Source organism: Salmo trutta, unplaced genomic scaffold, assembly GCF_901001165.1.
Source record: "Salmo trutta unplaced genomic scaffold, fSalTru1.1, whole genome shotgun sequence".
NCBI lineage: Eukaryota > Metazoa > Chordata > Actinopteri > Salmoniformes > Salmonidae > Salmo > Salmo trutta.
In genome coordinates, this window is record NW_021822767.1 from 138877 (window position 1) to 161376 (window position 22500).

Below are 22500 nucleotides of genomic sequence, written 5' to 3' on the forward strand. Positions count from 1 at the left end.
GTAGTATTGGAGGCAAAATATTTTCTGAACATCACGCGCCAATGTAAAATGCTGTTTTTGGATATATATATGAACTTTATCGAACAAAACATACATGTATTGTCTAACATTGAGTCCTAGGAGTGTCATCTGATGAAGATCGTCAAAGGTTAGTGCTTAATTTTAGCTGAATTTCTGGTATTTGTGACCCCTCTCCTGCTTGGAAAATGGCTGTGTGGTTTTTCTTGTGTTGTACCTGTCCTAACATAATCTAATGTTTTGCTTTCGCCGTAAAGCCTTTTTGAAATCGGACAATGTGGTTAGATTAAGGAGAAGTGTACCTTTAAAATGGTGTAATATAGTCGTATGTTTGAGAACTTTGAAAAAAATATATAAACAAACATCTGGATAAAATAAACTTTCTCTTCATCGCTGCTAAAAATCTGGGTAGAATAAACTGTTTCTATGCTTCTCTGTTAAAATCTGGGTAAAAGATGGAAAGGAATGTGAGTCTTTATTCAGTACATCTAGTTATTGCTTGCTTTTCTAAAGTCTACCAACCTTGCCAGCTAATATAGTTAGACAAGCTAGCTACTCTAACTGAGTTGATTGGAAACCTCTCTGGGCTAGCTAAAGCCAACTGCATTAAACTGCTAGGTGGCTGATTTTTCACTGGCTGTTGAATAGTGTGTCCCGTGGTTACATTAAGGAGAAGTGTACCTGGCCCAAGAGAGGTTAAAATACAGTACCCCTTGGATGTATAAAATGACAAGGCACGGAAAGAAGAACAAAAAGAAGCTCCTTATGATAAACTTTTTGCTGACCGCTACAAAAATGGGAACGTAAGCAACTTAATCTTCCACACAGACAATCCCCTGGCATGACACAGTTACTATATTAACCAGACCATCCCCTGGCACAGTGCTATATTAAAACACTACCCCTCTGTTAAAATCAAATCAAATTGTATTGGTCACGTACACATGGTTAGCAGATGTTATTGCGAGCGTAGTGAAATGCTGTAACGCCCTGGCCATAGAGAGGGGTTTTTGTTCTTTATTTTGGTTAGGCCAGGGTGTTACATTGGGTGGGCGTTCTATGTTCTTTTTTCTAGGTTGGTTTGTTTAGTTGATTTTGGCCGTGTGGCTTCCAATCAGGCACAGCTGTAGTTTGTTGTTGCTGATTGGGAGTCACACATAAGTAGCCTGTTTTTCCTTTGGGTTTTGTGGGTGATTGTATTCTGTTAGTGTGTTTTTCTGACAGGACTGTTTTGCTGTCGTCTTTGGTTTATTTTTGTCAAGTGTTCTCTTTTTTTATTAAATATCAAGATGAACACATCCTCCGCTGCACCTTGGTCTCATTACGACGACAGCCCTTACAAATGCTTGTGCTTCTAGATCCAACAGTGCAGCAATATCTAACAGGTAACATCTAACAAATTCCACAACTAAACCTAATAAACACAATCTAGTGAAGGAATGGGATGAGAATATATAAATATAAACTATATGGATGAGCAGTGACAGAGCGGCTAAGATACAATAGATAGTAAAGAATAGATAGTGAAGGATACAGTATACAGTAAATACATATGAGATGAGTAATGTGAAATATATTCTTAAAGTGACTAGTGTTCCATTTATTAAAGTGGCCAATGATTTCAATTCTGTAGCTAGGCAACCACCTCTCTGTGTTAGTGATGGCTGTTTAACAGTCTGACGGCCTTGAGATAGAAGCTGTTTTTCAGTCTCTCGGTTCCAGCTTTGATGCACCTGTACTGACCTCGCCTTCTGGATGGTAGCGGGGTGAACAGGCAGTGGCTCGGGTGGTTGCTGTCCTTGATGATCTTTTTGGCCTTCCTGTGACATCGGGTGGTGTAGGTGTCCTGGAGGGCAGGTAGTTTGCCCCCGGTGATGAGTTGTGCAGACCTCACTACCCTCTGGAGAGCCTTGTGGTTGAGTGCGGAGCAGTTGCCGTACCAGGCGGTGATACAGCCCGACAGGATGCTCTCGATTGTGCATCTGTAAAGGTTTGTGAGGGTTTTAGGTGACAAGCCAAATTTCTTCAGCCTCCCGAGGTTGAAGAGGCGCTGTTGGCGTGCATGGCAGTCGTGGGTGAACAGGCAGTACAGGAGGGGGCTGACCATTGCACCCCGGAGGGGCCCCAGTGTTGAGGATCAGCGAGGTGGAGATGTTGTTTCCTACCTTCACCACCTGGGGGCGGCCCGTCAGAAAGTCCAGGACCCAGTTGAACAGAACAGGGGTCGAGACCCAGGGTCTCCAGCTTAATGAAGAGTTTGTAGGGTACTATGGTGTTAAATGCTGAGCTGTAGTCGATGAACAGCATTCTTACATAGGTATCCCTCTTGTCCAGATGGGTTAGGGCAGTGTGCATTGTGATGACGATTGTGTCGTCTGTGGACCTATTGGGACGGTAAGCAAATGGAAGTTACCTAGGGTGGCCGGTAAGGTGGAGGTGATATGATCCTTGACTAGCCTCTCAAAGCACTTGATGACAGAAGTGAGTGCTACAGGGCGATAGTCATTTAGTTCAGTTACCTTAGCTTTCTTGGGAACAGGAACAATGGTGGCCCTCTTGAAGCATGTGGGGACATCAGACTGGGATAGTGAACGTTTGAATATGTCTGTAAACACACCAGCCAGCTGGTCTGTGCATGGTCTGAGGACGCGGCTAGGGATGCCGTCTGGGCCGGCAGCCTTGCGAATGTTAACACGTTTAAATGTTTTACTCACGTTGGCTACAGTGAAGGAGAGCCCACAGTCTTTGGTAGCGGGCCGTGTCGGTGGCACTGTATTGTCCTCAAAGTGAGCAAAGAAGTTGTTTAATTTGTCTGGGAGCAAGATGTCGATGTCCGCGGCGTGGCTGGTTTTCTTTTTGTAATCCGTGATTGTCGGTAGACCCTGCCACATACGTCTCGTGTTTGAGCCGTTGAATTGCGACTCCATTTTGTCTCTATACTGATGTTTTGCTTGTTTGATTGAATTACGGAGGGAATAACTACACTGTTTGTAGTCGGCCATATTCCTAGTCACTTTGCTATGGTTAAGTGTGGTGGTTTACACTTTCAGTTTTGCGCCAATGCTGCCATCAATCCACGGTTTCTGGTTTGGGAAGGTTTTAATAGTCACAGTGGGTACAACATCTCCTAAACACTTCCTTATAAACTCGCTCACCGAGTCAGCGTATACGTCAATGTTATTATCTAAGGCTACCCGGAAACATATCCCACCCAGTCCACGGGATCGAAGCAACCTTGAAACGTGTGGAATCCGATTGGTCGAATCACCGTTGAACAGACATAAGCACGGGCGCTTCCTGTTTTAGTTTCTGCCTATAGGAGGGGAGCAACAAGATGGAGTCGTGGTCAGGTTTGCCAAAAGGAAGGCGAGGGGGGGGGGGCCTTGTATGCGTTGCGGAAGTTAGAGTAGCAGCGGTCGAGAAGTGTTACTCGCTCGTGTACCGCAATCGATATGCTGATATAATTTAGGTAGCCTTGTTCTCAGATTAGCTTTGTTAATATCCCTATATCTATAATAAATGTAGCCTCAGGATAAAAGGTTTCCAGTTTGCGTAAAGTCCAGTGAAGTTCCTTGATGTCCGTCTTGGTATCCGCTTGCGGCGGGGGGGGGATATACATGGCTGTGACGATAACCGAGGAGAGTTCTCTTGGGAGGTAATACGGTCGGCATTTGATTGTGAGGAATTCTAGGTCAGGTGAACAAAAGGACTTGAGTTCCTGTATGTTGTTACGTTTAAAATCACCCGCTGCCCTTCTTCTTACCGGAGAGATGTTTATTCCTGTCGGCGCGATGCACTGAAAATCACGTTTGGCTGTATTGACTCCGACAGCATTTCCCCAGCTAGCCATGTCCCCAACTAGCCATGTCCCCAGCTAGCCATGTCCCCAGCTAGCCAGGTCCCCAGCTAGCCAGGTCCCCAGCTAGCCAGGTCCCCAGCTAGCCATGTCTCCAGCTAGTCACGTCCCCAGCTAGCCACGTCCCCAGCTAGCCACGTCCCCAGCTAGCCACGTCCCCAGCTAGCCACGTCCCCAGCTAGCCACGTCACCAGCAAGCCACGTCCCCAGCTAGCCACGTCCCCAGCTAGCCACGTCCCCAGCTAGCCACGTCCCCAGCTAGCCACGTCCCCAGCTAGCCATGTCTCCAGCTAGCCATGTCTCCGTGAAACAGAGTATGTTACAATCCTGGATATCTCTTTGGAAAGCAACTCTTGCCCTGATTTCGTCGACTTTGTTAACTAGGGACTGAGAGGGTGAGGGGGGATGGAGGGAGAGGGGTGAGGGGGGGATGGAGAGAGAGAGGGGTGAGGGGGGATGGAGGGAGAGGGGTGAGGGGGATGGAGGGAGAGGGGTGAGGGGGGATGGAGGGAGAGGGGTGAGGGGGGATGGAGAGAGAGGGTGAGGGGGATGGAGAGAGAGGGGTGAGGGGGATGGAGGGAGAGGGGTGAGGGGGGATGGAGGGAGAGGGGTGAGGGGGGGATGGAGGGAGAGGGGTGAGGGGGATGGAGGAGAGGGGTGAGGGGGGATGGAGGAGAGGGTGAGGGGGGATGGAGGGAGAGGGGTGAGGGGGGATGGAGGGAGAGGGGTGAGGGGGGATGGAGGAGAGGGGTGAGGGGGGTGGAGGGAGAGGGGTGAGGGGGGATGGAGGAGAGGGTGAGGGGGGATGGAGGAGAGGGGTGAGGGGGGATGGAGGAGAGGGTGAGGGGGGATGGAGGAGAGGGTGAGGGGGGATGGAGGAGAGGGTGAGGGGGGATGGAGGGAGAGGGGTGAGGGGGGATGGAGGAGAGGGTGAGGGGGATGGAGGAGAGGGGTGAGGGGGGATGGAGGAGAGGGTGAGGGGGGATGGAGGGAGAGGGGTGAGGGAGAGGGATGGAGGAGAGGGTGAGGGGGGATGGAGGAGAGGGTGAGGGGGGATGGAGGAGAAAGAGCAGCAGAAGAACAGAGCAGTAGAGGATAAGGTGAGAAAGATGAAGTGTGACAGAGAGGTCAGAAGGTCAGAAGTCAGGGGTCATCAGGGGTCAGAGTCTCACCTCTGTTGTCTTCCTGGTACACCTGCACCTTCCCAAGCTCCACCCCCAGACGCCTGCACACAGGAGACATAGCCAATGAAAAGAGAGCACAGGGAGAGCTGACCAATGAAAAGCCAGAGTGTGTGTGTACTGACTCTCCAATCCTCTTGCTGATCTCCCTGGAGGAAGGGTGTGAGTTGGCGCTGAAGATGACAAGGCCTCCCTCGGTGTGGTTCATAACCGGGGGGGACCGGCCACTCTGCTCCCCAGCCTCAGACGGCCTATCCTTGGGCACCCACGCTGCACTCAGCCCTTCCTAGGAGGAACCAGAGACACACACACACACACACAGACACACAAACACACACACACAGACACACACACACAGTTAATCAATCAATACACTTGTCTGGAACAGTGTTACTACCATCACAATACATCATAATACATCATAATACATCATTATACATCACATCATAATACATCATAATACAATACATCATAATACAATACATCATAATACATCATAACATAATACATCATAATACAATACATCATAACACAATACATCATAACACAATACATCATAACATAATACAGCATAATACATCATAACACAATACATCATAATACATCATAACACATCATAACACATCATAACATAATACATCATAACATAATACATCATAACACAATACATCATAACACATCATAATATAATACATCATAATACATCATAACATAATACATCATAACACATCATAATACATCATAACACAATACATCATAATACATCATAACACATCATAATACATCATAACATAATACATCTTAACATAATACATCATAACACAATACATCATAACATAATACATCATAATACATCATAACATAATACATCATAACATAACACATCATAACATAATACATCATAATATATCAAAACACATCATAACACAATACATCATAATACATCATAACATAATACATCATAACACATCATAACACAATACATCATAACACAATACATCATAACATAATACATCATAACACAATACATCATAACATAATACATCATAACACAATACATCATAACATAATACATCATAACATAATACATCAAAACATAATACATCATCACATAATACATCATAATACAATACATCAAAATATAATACATCAAAACATAATACATCATAACATAATACATCATAATACAATACATCAAAACATAATACATCATAATACATCATAACATAATACATCACATCATAATACATCATAACATAATACATCATAACACAATACATCATAATACATCATAACATAATAAATCATAACACATCATAACATAATACATCATAACATAATACATCATAATACATCATAACATAATATCATAATACATCATAACATAATACATCATAATACATCATAATACATCATAACATAATACATCATAATACATCATAACATAATACATCATATACATCATAATACATCATAACATAATACATCAACTACATCATAATACATCATAAATAAATACCTCATAACTACATCATAACATAATACATATAACTACATCCATAAACATAATACATCATAATACATCATAACATAATACATCATAACATAATACATCATAATACATCATAATACATCATAACATAATACATCATAATACATCATAACATAATACATCATAACACATCATAACATAATAAATCATAACATAATACATCATAACATAATACATCATAACATAATACATCATAATACATCATAACATAATACATCACATCATAATACATCAAAACATAATACATCATAATACATCATAACATAATACATCATAATACATCATAACATAATACATCATAACATAATACATCAAAACATAATACATCAAAACACAATACATCAAAACACAATACATCACATTATAATACATCATAACATAACACATCATAACATAACACATGAAAACATAATACATCATAACATAATACATCAATACATAATACATCACATCATTTACATTTACATTTAAGTCATTTAGCAGACGCTCTTATCCAGAGCGACTTACAAATTGGACATCATAATACATCACAACATAATAGATCATAACATAATACATCATAACATAATACATCATAACATAATACATCATAATACATCATAACACATCACATCATAACACAATACATCATAATACATCATAACATAATACATCATAATACATCACATCATAACATAATACATTATAACATAATACATCATAACATAATACCTCATAACACAATACATCATAACACAATACATCATAACATAATACATCATAATACATCATAACATAATACATCATAATACATCATAATACATCATAACATAATACATCATAATACATCATAACACAATACATCATAACACAATACATCAAAACATAATACATCAAAACATAATACATCATAATACATCATAAAATAATACAGCAAAACATAATACATCACATCATAACACAATACATCATAATACATCATAACATAATACATCATAACATAATACATCATAACATAATACATCATAATACATCATAACATAATACATCATAATACATCATAACATATAACATACATCATAATAGATCATAACATAATACATCATAATACATCACATTCATAATACATCATAATACATCATAATACATCATAACACAATACATCATAATACATCATAACATAACACATCAAAACATAATACATCAATACATAATACATCATAATACATCACAACATAATACATCATAACACATCATAATACATCATAATACATCATAACACAATACATCATAATACATCATAACACATCATAACATAATACATCATAACACATCATAATACATCATAACATAATACATCATAATACATCATAACATAATACATCATAATACATCATAACACATCATAATACATCATAATACATCATAACATATACATCATAATACATCCATAACATAATACCTCATAAACATCATAACACAATACATCATAATACATCATAACATAATACAATCATAATACATATACATAACATCATAACACATCATAACATAATACATCATAATACATCATAATACATCATAACATAATACATCATAACACATCATAACATAATACATCATAACACATCATAACATAATACATCATAACACATCATAACACAATACATCATAATACATCATAATACATCAAAATACATCATAATACATCATAACACAATACATCATAATACATCATAATACATCATAACATAATACATCATAATACATCATAATACATCATAACACAATACATCATAATACATCATAACATAATACATCATAATACATCATAACATAATACATCATAATACATCATAATACATCATAACACAATACATCATAATACATCATAACATAATACATCATAATACATCATAACACAATACATCATAACAGATATACATTATAAACAGTATTCATTCATCCACATAATAACTTAGTAACGGCTGTAAACAGATATACATTATAAACAGTATTCATTCATCCACATAATAACTTAGTAACGGCTGTAAACAGATATACATTATAAACAGTATTCATTCACCCACATAATAACTTAGTAACGGCTGTAAACAGAGAGATACATTATAAACAGTAATCATTCACCCACATAATAACTTAGTAACGGCTGTAAACAGATATACATTATAAACAGTAATCATTCACCCACATAATAACTTAGTAACGGCTGTAAACAGAGAGATACATTATAAACAGTAATCATTCACCCACATAATAACTTAGTAACGGCTGTAAACAGATATACATTATAAACAGTAATCATTCACCCACATAATAACTTAGTAACGGCTGTAAACAGAGATACATTATAAACAGTATTCATTCACCCACATAATAACTTAGTAACGGCTGTAAACAGAGAGATACATTATAAACAGTAATCATTCACCCACATAATAACTTAGTAACGGCTGTAAACAGATATACATTATAAACAGTAATCATTCATCCACATAATAACTCAGTAACGGCTGTAAACAGAGAGATACATTATAAACAGTATTCATTCACCACATAAGTAACTTAGTAACGGCTGTAAACAGAGATACATTATAAACAGTAATCATTTCACCCACATAATAACTTAGTAACGGCTGTAAACAGAGATACATTATAAACAGTAATCATTCACCCACATAATATACTTAGTAACGGCTGTAAACAGAGATACATTATAAACAGCTTCATTCACCCACATAATAACTTAGTAACGGCTGTAAAAAGAGATACATTATAAACAGTATTCATTCACCCACATAATACTTAGTACGGCTGTAAACAGAGAGATACATTATAAACAGTACTCATTCAACCCAACATAATAACTTAGTAACGGCTTGTAAACAGAGATACATTTATAAACAGTATTCATTCACCCACATAATAACTTTAGTAACGGCTGTAACAGGAGATACTTATAACAGTAATCTTCACCCACATAATAACTTAGTAACGGCTGTAAACAGAGGATACATTATAAACAGTAATCATTTCACCCACATAATAACTTAGTAACGGCTGTAAACAGAGATACATTATAACCGTACCTTCCACCACAATATAACTTTGAGTAACGGGCCTGTAAACAGGATACATATAAACGTATTCATTCACCCCACATAAATAACTTAGTAACGGCTGTAAACAGAGATACATTATAAACAGTAATCATTCACCCACATAATAACTTAGTAACGGCTGTAAACAGAGATACATTATAAACAGTAATCATTCACCCACATAATAACTTAGTAACGGCTGTAAACAGAGATACATTATAAACAGTAATCATGCTTTCCTCTTCTGACCGGATGCGCTCAGCTGATGAGCGGACGGACGGACAGATTTTGTTTTGCGCTCAGTCTCGTTAAACACAACAAAATACAACGTTTTAAACCCACGCACAAAAAAACCACAACATTGAAACCTCACAGACGGACCTGCTGTACCCACCAGTTTGTGTTTTGTAGTGTAAACCGCGTTAAATGATGTTGGATGATTTCGCAGTTTGTAAACGGTCTCAACCTGTTTCCTCCAAGCCCGGCCTACTGAGTATGATGGACAGGCGTCTCTGGCCAATCACAGACAAGGAATCCCGACGAGATTAATTCACCCAAATCTCGTGTTGATCGTAGAGGGGAGACGTCATCACGTCTACGTTGATTTGAAATTGATTGAAGATATGTTTCTTTATTCTGATTCTGAATATTTATTACATCCCCCAAACCGCCCCAAAAACTATTTTTGCCAGGTGTTTGGTCGGGTGTGTTTAAGTTACACACAGTCTTGAGAAGGTTAGCGACCAAGTTTATCAGATTTGTGGTGCTGGGGGGTTATAATGCGCCAAAAAATACCTCCGGCACACACATACTATCTCTACACCTTTAACGTAGTCAACGTGTCGCTACGATAACCTTTTTTTTAAAAACCTTTTCATTTGTTGTTTTATTTGAAAAAGTGTACAGGTTACAAACAGCCTTATCCCTCAGCACGGCAGGATCATGACAAGAGAGCATGATCCTGGGTCGACCACTAGAGGTCACTGTGGTCTCTGTTTTTACCAGACAGACCTGCCAAGGCAGCAGCTACTCTTCCTGGGGTTTATTATGGATCCCCATTAGTTCCTGCCAAGGCAGCAGCTACTCTTCCTGGGGTTTATTATGGATCCCCATTAGTTCCTGCCAAGGCAGCAGCTACTCTTCCTGGGGTTTATTATGGATCCCCATTAGTTCCTGCCAAGGCAGCAGCTACTCTTCCTGGGGTTTATTATGGATCCCCGTTAGTTCCTGCCAAGGCAGCAGCTACTCTTCCTGAAGGCAGCAGCTACAATAGAACAGGAGACAGGCAGAGGGACAGGTCTGAACACTGTCTACCCTACACAACATTATCTCTGCATTATGATGCTATATTCTATATAATTAAGCATTAAAAGGCACTAGAAGCCGTGGTATATGGACCAATATACCACGGCTAAAGGGCTGTTCTTAGGCACGACGCAACGCTGAGTGCCTGGATACAGCCCTTTAACCGTGGTATATTGGTCAATATACCACCATCCTCCGAGGTGCCTTATTGCTATTATAAACTGGTTACCAACGTAATACCCGTGGTATACGGTCTGATATTAAACACGGCTGTCAGCCAATCAGCATTCAGCGCTCAAACCACCCAGTTTATAATGTGCTGTTAATCACGGGGGGGATTGGAGTGAATTCAGTAGACCTCTTGTACAACTTGGACAGCATCTGTTTGTTGTGTCGCCGTCCTGCTAATGTTGTCTTACTCATCATGACACAAGCTGTGCTGTGTGTGTGTGTTGTGTGTGTGTGTGTGTGTGTGTGTGTGTGTGTGTGTCACCTATGTGTTGTATACAGACACTGAGAGTGTAATCGAGCAGCAGAATGGTCCTTCCTACCCACTAATCTAACAGCAGGTCAGATATCAGTCTGGAGAGACTGGACCTTCCTACCCACTAATCTAACAGCAGGTCAGATATCAGTCTGACTGGACCTTCCTACCCACTAATCTAACAGCAGGTCAGATATCAGTCTGGAGAGACTGGACCTTCCTACCCACTAATCTAACAGCAGGTCAGATATCAGTCTGACTGGACCTTCCTACCCACTAATCTAACAGCAGGTCAGATATCAGTCTGGAGAGACTGGACCTTCCTATCCACTAATCTAACAGCAGGTCAGATATCAGTCTGGAGAGACTGGACCTTCCTACCCACTAATCTAACAGCAGGTCAGATATCAGTCTGACTGGACCTTCCTACCCACTAATCTAACAGCAGGTCAGGTGTTAATAGAATACCCTGTGAAACTTAAACATTGTATGAAAGCCACTACAGACCCTGGCGTCACTACAGACCCCGGTTCGATTCCAGGCTGTGTCACAACCGGCCGTGATTGGGAGTCCCATAGGACAGCCCAGCGTCGTCTAGGTTTTGGCCCCCCGAGGGGGGGGGGGGGGGGGGGGGGGGTAGACCGTCATTGTAAATAAGAATCTGTTCTTAACCTAATTAAATAAAGGTTTCAACATTTATTTTAATTTTTTAATTATTGATCGCTAGAGACAAATGTGAAAGCAGTCATATTTCATCAAACTGAAAAACACGGCAACATGACAGTTTTTTCGGACGTTTTCCACAGATAAATATAAATAAATAGCTGTGTCGATGTTGGGAATTGTAACTGCAGGCCGATGGCTTCATCATTTACGGGGCTGAAACTCTCACTGCAGTTTCACTGCAGAATTAGAATTTCATTCCGCTTTCTCCAAACGAAGTTACCCCAAACGTCAAATTTCGAAGTGTTTTTTTTGACACCCTGGGTTGATTCCTGATGCTCTGTAAGCATTCCATTTCTCCAAATGTCAAATTTAGAAGTTAAGGGTTAAGTTTAGGATCTCCTTCTGAACGGTTAAGGTATGGGATAGGGTTAAAAACATTAAGTTTAGGTTAATGGATAAGGTAAGGTTTAAGGTTTGGGATAGGGTTAAAACATTAAGTTAAGGAACTCATTCCGTATGGTTAAGGTAAGGGTTAAGGTTTGGGATAGGGTTAAACCCTTAAGTTTAGGTTAATGGATAAGGTAAGGTTTAAGGTTTGGGATAGGGTTAAAACATTAAGTTAAGGAACTCATTCCGTATGGTTAAGGTAAGGGTTAAGGTTTGGGATAGGGTTAAACCCTTAAGTTTAGGTTAATGGATAAGGTAAGGTTTAAGGTTTGGGATAGGGTTAAAACATTAAGTTAAGGAACTCATTCCGTATGGTTAAGGATTGGGATAGGGTTAAAAACATTAAGTTTAGGGCCTTATTCTGAACGTTTAAGGTTTGGGTTCAAATCGAATCGTATTGGTCACGTACACATGGTTAGCAGATGTTAACAGAAGTAGCCTGCCAACACAATCTCGCAAAGCAGGTAAAATATGTCACCTGGGTGCTGCAGACGTAGCTAGTTTCAGCCGGAATATCAGGCAGAGCGCGTCGCTCTCAAACGGGTTCGTCCGTGATGGAGCAGCTCACAGCACCTGAACGACGTCGGTAACCGGTAGGAATCGGAAAAGACGTTTCGACTTGTGACATCACACGGTAAATAATACTTAATTAAGGCAACAACGGCTATGCAAACCGGCGTGTTGAAAAAGTTTACGTCTGATGTCTTTGCTTGAATCTTTGCAATGTCGCAAAATGTAGTCGTCATAAAGCTTCATAAAGCGTCATAAAGCTGTTTAAATGAACATTTCTATATGCTCCCCCCCCCAAAAAACCCTTAACCAATTAAATGTTGACTGAAAAGTAGGTCCTACCTGGCAGAATAATATCAGAATTATTGTTTTGCTAACTCTGCTATCAGATGTAAACTACATTGTAAATACACAGTACAGAAACACCACTAGCAACAACAACAAAAAAGGGTTTCTTGCTTGGTGCACAATTTAATTATTAATTAATTAATTAATTAATATTAATTATTTTTAAAAATCCTCTTGATGTGGTTTCTTTTGGACTCACAACATACTTTTGTTGTAATTTTTCTATATAAAAAAAATAAACGGTGATTTTGAGGGTGAAAAACTAAAACTATAAAAAAAAAAAAAACAAAAAAAAATATATATATATCTATATAGAGAAAAATACAGAAATGTTCACACAGGGCGCCTTTCCGTTACCGGGCGAGGCGTTTGGGAAATTTCTTTGGAAACGTTTGAGTAAACCCACTTCTCCACACATCACTATACCACTACGGCTTCCCCGTGGCTCAGTTGGTAGAGGTGGTGTTTATACCACTATGTAGCAGGTTAAACCTGGAGCCTGGCTCACGGTTAACTACAGTAACAGTTGGTAGAGGTGGTGTTTATACCACTATGTAGCAGGTTAAACCTGGAGCCTGGCTCACGGTTAACTACAGTAACAGTTGGTAGAGGTGGTGTTTATACCACTATGTAGCAGGTTAAACCTGGAGCCTGGCTCACGGTTAACTACAGTAACAGTTGGTAGAGGTGGTGTTTATACCACTATGTAGCAGGTTAAACCTGGAGCCTGGCTCACGGTTAACTACAGTAACAGTTGGTAGAGGTGGTGTTTATACCACTATGTAGCAGGTTAAACCTGGAGCCTGGCTCACGGTTAACTACAGTAACCGTTGGTAGAGCATGGTGTTTATACCACTATGTAGCAGGTTAAACCTGGAGCCTGGCTCACGGTTAACTACAGTAACAGTTGGTAGAGGTGGTGTTTATACCACTATGTAGCAGGTTAAACCTGGAGCCTGGCTCACGGTTAACTACAGTAACAGTTGGTAGAGGTGGTGTTTATACCACTATGTAGCAGGTTAAACCTGGAGCCTGGCTCACGGTTAACTACAGTAACAGTTGGTAGAGGTGGTGTTTATACCACTATGTAGCAGGTTAAACCTGGAGCCTGGCTCACGGTTAACTACAGTAACAGTTGGTAGAGGTGGTGTTTATACCACTATGTAGCAGGTTAAACCTGGAGCCTGGCTCACGGTTAACTACAGTAACAGTTGGTAGAGGTGGTGTTTATACCACTATGTAGCAGGTTAAACCTGGAGCCTGGCTCACGGTTAACTACAGTAACAGTTGGTAGAGCATGGTGTTTATACCACTATGTAGCAGGTTAAACCTGGAGCCTGGCTCACGGTTAACTACAGTAACAGTTGGTAGAGGTGGTGTTTATACCACTATGTAGCAGGTTAAACCTGGAGCCTGGCTCACGGTTAACTACAGTAACAGTTGGTAGAGGTGGTGTTTATGCCACTATGTAGCAGGTTAAACCTGGAGCCTGGCTCACGGTTAACTACAGTAACAGTTGGTAGAGGTGGTGTTTATACCACTATGTAGCAGGTTAAACCTGGAGCCTGGCTCACGGTTAACTACAGTAACAGTTGGTAGAGGTGGTGTTTATACCACTATGTAGCAGGTTAAACCTGGAGCCTGGCTCACGGTTAACTACAGTAACAGTTGGTAGAGGTGGTGTTTATACCACTATGTAGCAGGTTAAACCTGGAGCCTGGCTCACGGTTAACTACAGTAACAGTTGGTAGAGGTGGTGTTTATACCACTATGTAGCAGGTTAAACCTGGAGCCTGGCTCACGGTTAACTACAGTAACAGTTGGTAGAGGTGGTGTTTATACCACTATGTAGCAGTTTAAACCTGGAGCCTGGCTCACGGTTAACTACAGTAACAGTTGGTAGAGGTGGTGTTTATGCCACTATGTAGCAGGTTAAACCTGGAGCCTGGCTCACGGTTAACTACAGTAACAGTTGGTAGAGGTGGTGTTTATACCACTATGTAGCAGGTTAAACCTGGAGCCTGGCTCACGGTTAACTACAGTAACAGTTGGTAGAGGTGGTGTTTATACCACTATGTAGCAGGTTAAACCTGGAGCCTGGCTCACGGTTAACTACAGTAACAGTTGGTAGAGCATGGTGTTTATACCACTATGTAGCAGGTTAAACCTGGAGCCTGGCTCACGGTTAACTACAGTAACAGTTGGTAGAGGTGGTGTTTATACCACTATGTAGCAGTTTAAACCTGGAGCCTGGCTCACGGTTAACTACAGTAACAGTTGGTAGAGCATGGTGTTTATACCACTATGTAGCAGGTTAAACCTGGAGCCTGGCTCACGGTTAACTACAGTAACAGTTGGTAGAGGTGGTGTTTATACCACTATGTAGCAGGTTAAACCTGGAGCCTGGCTCACGGTTAACTACAGTAACAGTTGGTTAGAGCATGGTGTTTATACCACTATGTAGCAGGTTAAACCTGGAGCCTGGCTCACGGTTAACTACAGTAACAGTTGGTAGAGGTGGTGTTTATACCACTATGTAGCAGGTTAAACCTGGAGCCTGGCTCACGGTTAACTACAGTAACAGTTGGTAGAGCATGGTGTTTATACCACTATGTAGCAGGTTAAACCTGGAGCCTGGCTCACGGTTAACTACAGTAACAGTTGGTAGAGGTGGTGTTTATACCACTATATAGCAGGTTAAACCTGGAGCCTGGCTCACGGTTAACTACAGTAACAGTTGGTAGAGCATGGTGTTTATACCACTATGTAGCAGGTTAAACCTGGAGCCTGGCTCACGGTTAACTACAGTAACAGTTGGTAGAGGTGGTGTTTATACCACTATGTAGCAGTTTAAACCTGGAGCCTGGCTCACGGTTAACTACAGTAACAGTTGGTAGAGGTGGTGTTTATGCCACTATGTAGCAGGTTAAACCTGGAGCCTGGCTCACGGTTAACTACAGTAACAGTTGGTAGAGGTGGTGTTTATACCACTATGTAGCAGGTTAAACCTGGAGCCTGGCTCACGGTTAACTACAGTAACAGTTGGTAGAGGTGGTGTTTATACCACTATGTAGCAGGTTAAACCTGGAGCCTGGCTCACGGTTAACTACAGTAACAGTTGGTAGAGGTGGTGTTTATACCACTATGTAGCAGTTTAAACCTGGAGCCTGGCTCACGGTTAACTACAGTAACAGTTGGTAGAGGTGGTGTTTATACCACTATGTAGCAGGTTAAACCTGGAGCCTGGCTCACGGTTAACTACAGTAACAGTTGGTAGAGCATGGTGTTTATACCACTATGTAGCAGGTTAAACCTGGAGCCTGGCTCACGGTTAACTACAGTAACAGTTGGTAGAGGTGGTGTTTATACCACTATGTAGCAGGTTAAACCTGGAGCCTGGCTCACGGTTAACTACAGTAACAGTTGGTAGAGGTGGTGTTTATACCACTATGTAGCAGGTTAAACCTGGAGCCTGGCTCACGGTTAACTACAGTAACAGTTGGTAGAGCATGGTGTTTATACCACTATGTAGCAGGTTAAACCTGGAGCCTGGCTCACGGTTAACTACAGTAACAGTTGGTAGAGGTGGTGTTTATACCACTATGTAGCAGGTTAAACCTGGAGCCTGGCTCACGGTTAACTACAGTAACAGTTGGTAGAGGTGGTGTTTATACCACTATGTAGCAGTTTAAACCTGGAGCCTGGCTCACGGTTAACTACAGTAACAGTTGGTAGAGCATGGTGTTTATACCACTATGTAGCAGGTTAAACCTGGAGCCTGGCTCACGGTTAACTACAGTAACAGTTGGTAGAGGTGGTGTTTATACCACTATGTAGCAGGTTAAACCTGGAGCCTGGCTCACGGTTAACTACAGTAACAGTTGGTAGAGCATGGTGTTTATACCACTATGTAGCAGTTTAAACCTGGAGCCTGGCTCACGGTTAACTACAGTAACAGTTGGTAGAGGTGGTGTTTATACCACTATGTAGCAGGTTAAACCTGGAGCCTGGCTCACGGTTAACTACAGTAACAGTTGGTAGAGCATGGTGTTTATACCACTATGTAGCAGGTTAAACCTGGAGCCTGGCTCACGGTTAACTACAGTAACAGTTGGTAGAGGTGGTGTTTATACCACTATGTAGCAGGTTAAACCTGGAGCCTGGCTCACGGTTAACTACAGTAACAGTTGGTAGAGCATGGTGTTTATACCACTATGTAGCAGGTTAAACCTGGAGCCTGGCTCACGGTTAACTACAGTAACAGTTGGTAGAGGTGGTGTTTATACCACTATGTAGCAGGTTAAACCTGGAGCCTGGCTCACGGTTAACTACAGTAACAGTTGGTAGAGGTGGTGTTTATACCACTATGTAGCAGTTTAAACCTGGAGCCTGGCTCACGGTTAACTACAGTAACAGTTGGTAGAGGTGGTGTTTATACCACTATGTAGCAGGTTAAACCTGGAGCCTGGCTCACGGTTAACTACAGTAACAGTTGGTAGAGCATGGTGTTTATACCACTATGTAGCAGGTTAAACCTGGAGCCTGGCTCACGGTTAACTACAGTAACAGTTGGTAGAGGTGGTGTTTATACCACTATGTAGCAGGTTAAACCTGGAGCCTGGCTCACGGTTAACTACAGTAACAGTTGGTAGAGCATGGTGTTTATACCACTATGTAGCAGGTTAAACCTGGAGCCTGGCTCACGGTTAACTACAGTAACAGTTGGTAGAGGTGGTGTTTATACCACTATGTAGCAGGTTAAACCTGGAGCCTGGCTCACGGTTAACTACAGTAACAGTTGGTAGAGGTGGTGTTTATACCACTATGTAGCAGGTTAAACCTGGAGCCTGGCTCACGGTTAACTACAGTAACAGTTGGTAGAGCATGGTGTTTATACCACTATGTAGCAGGTTAAACCTGGAGCCTGGCTCACGGTTAACTACAGTAACAGTTGGTAGAGCATGGTGTTTATACCACTATGTAGCAGTTTAAACCTGGAGCCTGGCTCACGGTTAACTACAGTAACAGTTGGTAGAGGTGGTGTTTATACCACTATGTAGCAGGTTAAACCTGGAGCCTGGCTCACGGTTAACTACAGTAACAGTTGGTAGAGGTGGTGTTTATACCACTATGTAGCAGGTTAAACCTGGAGCCTGGCTCACGGTTAACTACAGTAACAGTTGGTAGAGGTGGTGTTTATACCACTATGTAGCAGGTTAAACCTGGAGCCTGGCTCACGGTTAACTACAGTAACAGTGGTAGAGCATGGTGTTTTATACCACTATGTAGCAGGTTAAACCTGGAGCCTGGCTCACGGTTAACTACAGTAACAGTTGGTAGAGCATGGTGTTTATACCACTATGTAGCAGGTTAAACCTGGAGCCTGGCTCACGGTTAACTACAGTAACAGTTGGTAGAGCATGGTGTTTATACCACTATGTAGCAGGTTAAACCTGGAGCCTGGCTCACGATTAACTACAGTAACAGTTGGTAGAGCATGGTGTTTATACCACTATGTAGCAGGTTAAACCTGGAGCCTGGCTCACGGTTAACTACAGTAACAGTTGGTAGAGGTGGTGTTTATACCACTATGTAGCAGGTTAAACCTGGAGCCTGGCTCACGGTTAACTACAGTAACAGTTGGTAGAGGTGGTGTTTATACCACTATGTAGCAGGTTAAACCTGGAGCCTGGCTCACGGTTAACTACAGTAACAGTTGGTAGAGGTGGTGTTTATACCACTATGTAGCAGGTTAAACCTGGAGCCTGGCTCACGGTTAACTACAGTAACAGTTGGTAGAGGTGGTGTTTATACCACTATGTAGCAGGTTAAACCTGGAGCCTGGCTCACGGTTAACTACAGTAACAGTTGGTAGAGCATGGTGTTTATACCACTATGTAGCAGGTTAAACCTGGAGCCTGGCTCACGGTTAACTACAGTAACAGTTGGTAGAGGTGGTGTTTATACCACTATGTAGCAGTTTAAACCTGGAGCCTGGCTCACGGTTTAACTACAGTAACAGTTGGTAGAGGTGGTGTTTATACCACTATGTAGCAGGTTAAACCTGGAGCCTGGCTCACGGTTAACTACAGTAACAGTTGGTAGAGCATGGTGTTTATACCACTATGTAGCAGTTTAAACCTGGAGCCTGGCTCACGGTTAACTACAGTAACAGTTGGTAGAGCATGGTGTTTATACCACTATGTAGCAGGTTAAACCTGGAGCCTGGCTCACGGTTAACTACAGTAACAGTTGGTAGAGGTGGTGTTTATACCACTATGTAGCAGGTTAAACCTGGAGCCTGGCTCACGGTTAACTACAGTAACAGTTGGTAGAGCATGGTGTTTATACCACTATGTAGCAGGTTAAACCTGGAGCCTGGCTCACGGTTAACTACAGTAACAGTTGGTAGAGGTGGTGTTTATACCACTATGTAGCAGTTTAAACCTGGAGCCTGGCTCACGGTTAACTACAGTAACAGTTGGTAGAGCATGGTGTTTATACCACTATGTAGCAGGTTAAACCTGGAGCCTGGCTCACGGTTAACTACAGTAACAGTTGGTAGAGCATGGTGTTTATACCACTATGTAGCAGGTTAAACCTGGAGCCTGGCTCACGGTTAACTACAGTAACAGTTGGTAGAGGTGGTGTTTATACCACTATGTAGCAGGTTAAACCTGGAGCCTGGCTCACGGTTAACTACAGTAACAGTTGGTAGAGGTGGTGTTTATACCACTATGTAGCAGGTTAAACCTGGAGCCTGGCTCACGGTTAACTACAGTAACATTCAGATCGTTTTCAGAACCGCTTGACTTTTTTTATCCACATCTTGTTATGTTACAGCCTTATTCTAAAATGGATTAAATTGTCCCCCCCACCCCCCCTTCTCATCAATCTACACAAAATACCCCATAATGACATCACAATGCCCCATTGTGACATCACAATACCCCATAGTGACGTCACAATACCCCATAGTGACATCACAATACCCCATAGTGACGTCACAATACCCCATAGTGACGTCACAATACCCCATAATGACAAAGCAAAAAAAAACTGGTTAACAGAAATGATGGGAAATGTATAAAAAAATAAAGATTTTTTTTTCTTCTGAAATATCACATTTCCATAACACCTTCGTCAGAGTTGTGTATTCAGCCAGGTGGTATAACAACTTAGGTGTTATAACACCCCACCGCCTGGCTGAATCAGCTGTGTCTCTCCTCTGGGGTGTGTGTGTGTGTGTGTGTGTGTGTGTGTGTGTGTGTGTGTGTGTGTGTGTGTGTGTGTGTGTGTTGTGTGTGTGTGTGTGTGTGTGTATGTGTGTGTGTGTGTGTGTGTGTGTGTGTGGGCGGTGCAATTTGCCGTACCAGGAGGTGATACAGCCTGACAGGATGCTCTCAATTGTGCATCTGTAAAAGTTTTGTGAGGGTTTTTGGTGACAAGCCAAATTTCTTCAGCCTCCTGAGGTTGAAGAGGCACAGTCTGTGTGGGTGGAACCATTTTCAGTCGTTCAGTGATGTCTACGCCGAGGAACTTCAAGCTTTTCACCTTCTCCACTGCGATCCCGTCGATGTAGATGGGGGATGCTCCCTCTGCTGTCTCCTGGAGTCCACGATCAGCTCCTTTGTTTTGTTGACGTTGAGTGTGAGGTTATTTTCCTGACACCACACTCCCAGGGCCCTCACCTCCTCCCTGTAGTCCGTCTCGTCATCATTGGTAATCAAGCCTACCACTGTAGTGTCGTCTGCAAACTTGATGATTGAGTTGGAGGCGTGCATGGCCACGCAGTCGTGGGTGAACAGGGAGTACAGGAGAGGGCTGAGAACACACCCCTGAGGGGCCCCAGTGTTGAGGATCAGCGAAGTGGAGATGTTGTTTCCTACCTTCACCACCTGAGGGCGGCCCATCAGGAAGTCCAGGACCCAGTTGAACAGAACGGGGGTTGAGACCCAGGGCCTCCAGCTTAATGACGAGTTTGTAGGGGACTATGGTGTTAAATGCTGAGCTGTAATCGATGAAAAGCATTCTTACATAGGTGTTCCTCTTGTCAAGATGGGTTAGGGCAGTGTGCAGTGTGATGGCGATTGCGTCGTCTGTGGACCTATTGGGGCGGTAAGCAAATTGGAGTGGGTCTAGGGTGTCAGGTAGGGTGGAGGTGATATGATCCTTGACTAGTCTCTCAAAGCACTTCATGATGATGGAAGTGAGCGCTACGGGGCGATAGTCATTTAGTTCAGTTATCTTTGCCTTCTTGGGTACAGGAACAATGGTGGCCATCTTGAAGCATGTGGGGACAGCAGACTGGGATAAGGAGCGATTGAATATGTCCCTAAACACTCCAGCAGCCAGCTGGTCTGCGAATGCTCTGAGGACGAGGCGAGAGATGCCTTCTGGGCCGGCAGCTTAGAAAGGGTTATTAAATGTCTTACTGACGTCGGACACGGAGAACGAGAACCCACAGTCCTTGGGGTGCGGGCCGCGTCGGTGGCGCTGTGTTGTCCTCAAAGCAGGACCAAGATGGCGTTTTAGCTTGTTTCGGGAAGCAAGATGTCGGCATCCGTGATTGGCTGGTTTTGGAAATCCGTGATTGGCTGGTTTTGGAAATCCGTGATTGGCTGGTTTTGGAAATCCGTGACGTGGCTGGTTTTGGAAATCCGTGATTGGCTGGTTTTGGAAATCCGTGATTGGCTGGTTTTGGAAATCCGTGATTGGCTGGTTTTGGAAATCCGTGATTGGCTGGTTTTGGAAATCCGTGACGTGGCTGGTTTTGGAAATCCGTGATTGGCTGGTTTTGGAAATCCGTGATTGGCTGGTTTTGGAAATCCATGATTGGCTGGTTTTGGAAATCCGTGATTGGCTGTAGACAAATACGTCTCGTGTCTGAGCCGTTGAATTGTCTCTGTTACTGACGTTTTTGCCTGTTTTATTGCCTTACGGAGGACATAACTGTACTGTGTGTGTGTGTGTGTGTGTGTGTGTGTGTGTGTGTGTGTGTGTGTGTGTGTGTGTGTATGTGTGTGCCTGCC

At 42.3% G+C, this 22500-nt stretch overlaps 1 protein-coding gene across 5 annotated transcripts in view; it reads right to left on the reverse strand.

The window, feature by feature from the left end:
- Positions 1-22500, reverse strand: part of LOC115184249 (phosphoribosyl pyrophosphate synthase-associated protein 2) — a 39935-nt gene that overhangs the window by 15550 nt on the left and 1885 nt on the right. The window contains exons 1-3 of one of the 5 annotated variants that reach the window (XR_003874239.1): positions 10103-10250; positions 5181-5341; positions 5047-5099 (exon numbers count right to left, since the gene is read on the reverse strand). Coding sequence is in view for 4 of the 5 variants with exons in the window: in XM_029745278.1 (XP_029601138.1) it covers positions 5047-5099; positions 5181-5263 (136 nt within the window). In the remaining variant the exon portion in view is untranslated. Of the gene's footprint in view, positions 1-5046; positions 5100-5180; positions 5342-10102; positions 10251-22500 lie in introns of those variants that run through there. The other 4 variants (XM_029745278.1, XM_029745277.1, XM_029745280.1 and 1 more) reach the window with 4 other exon arrangements.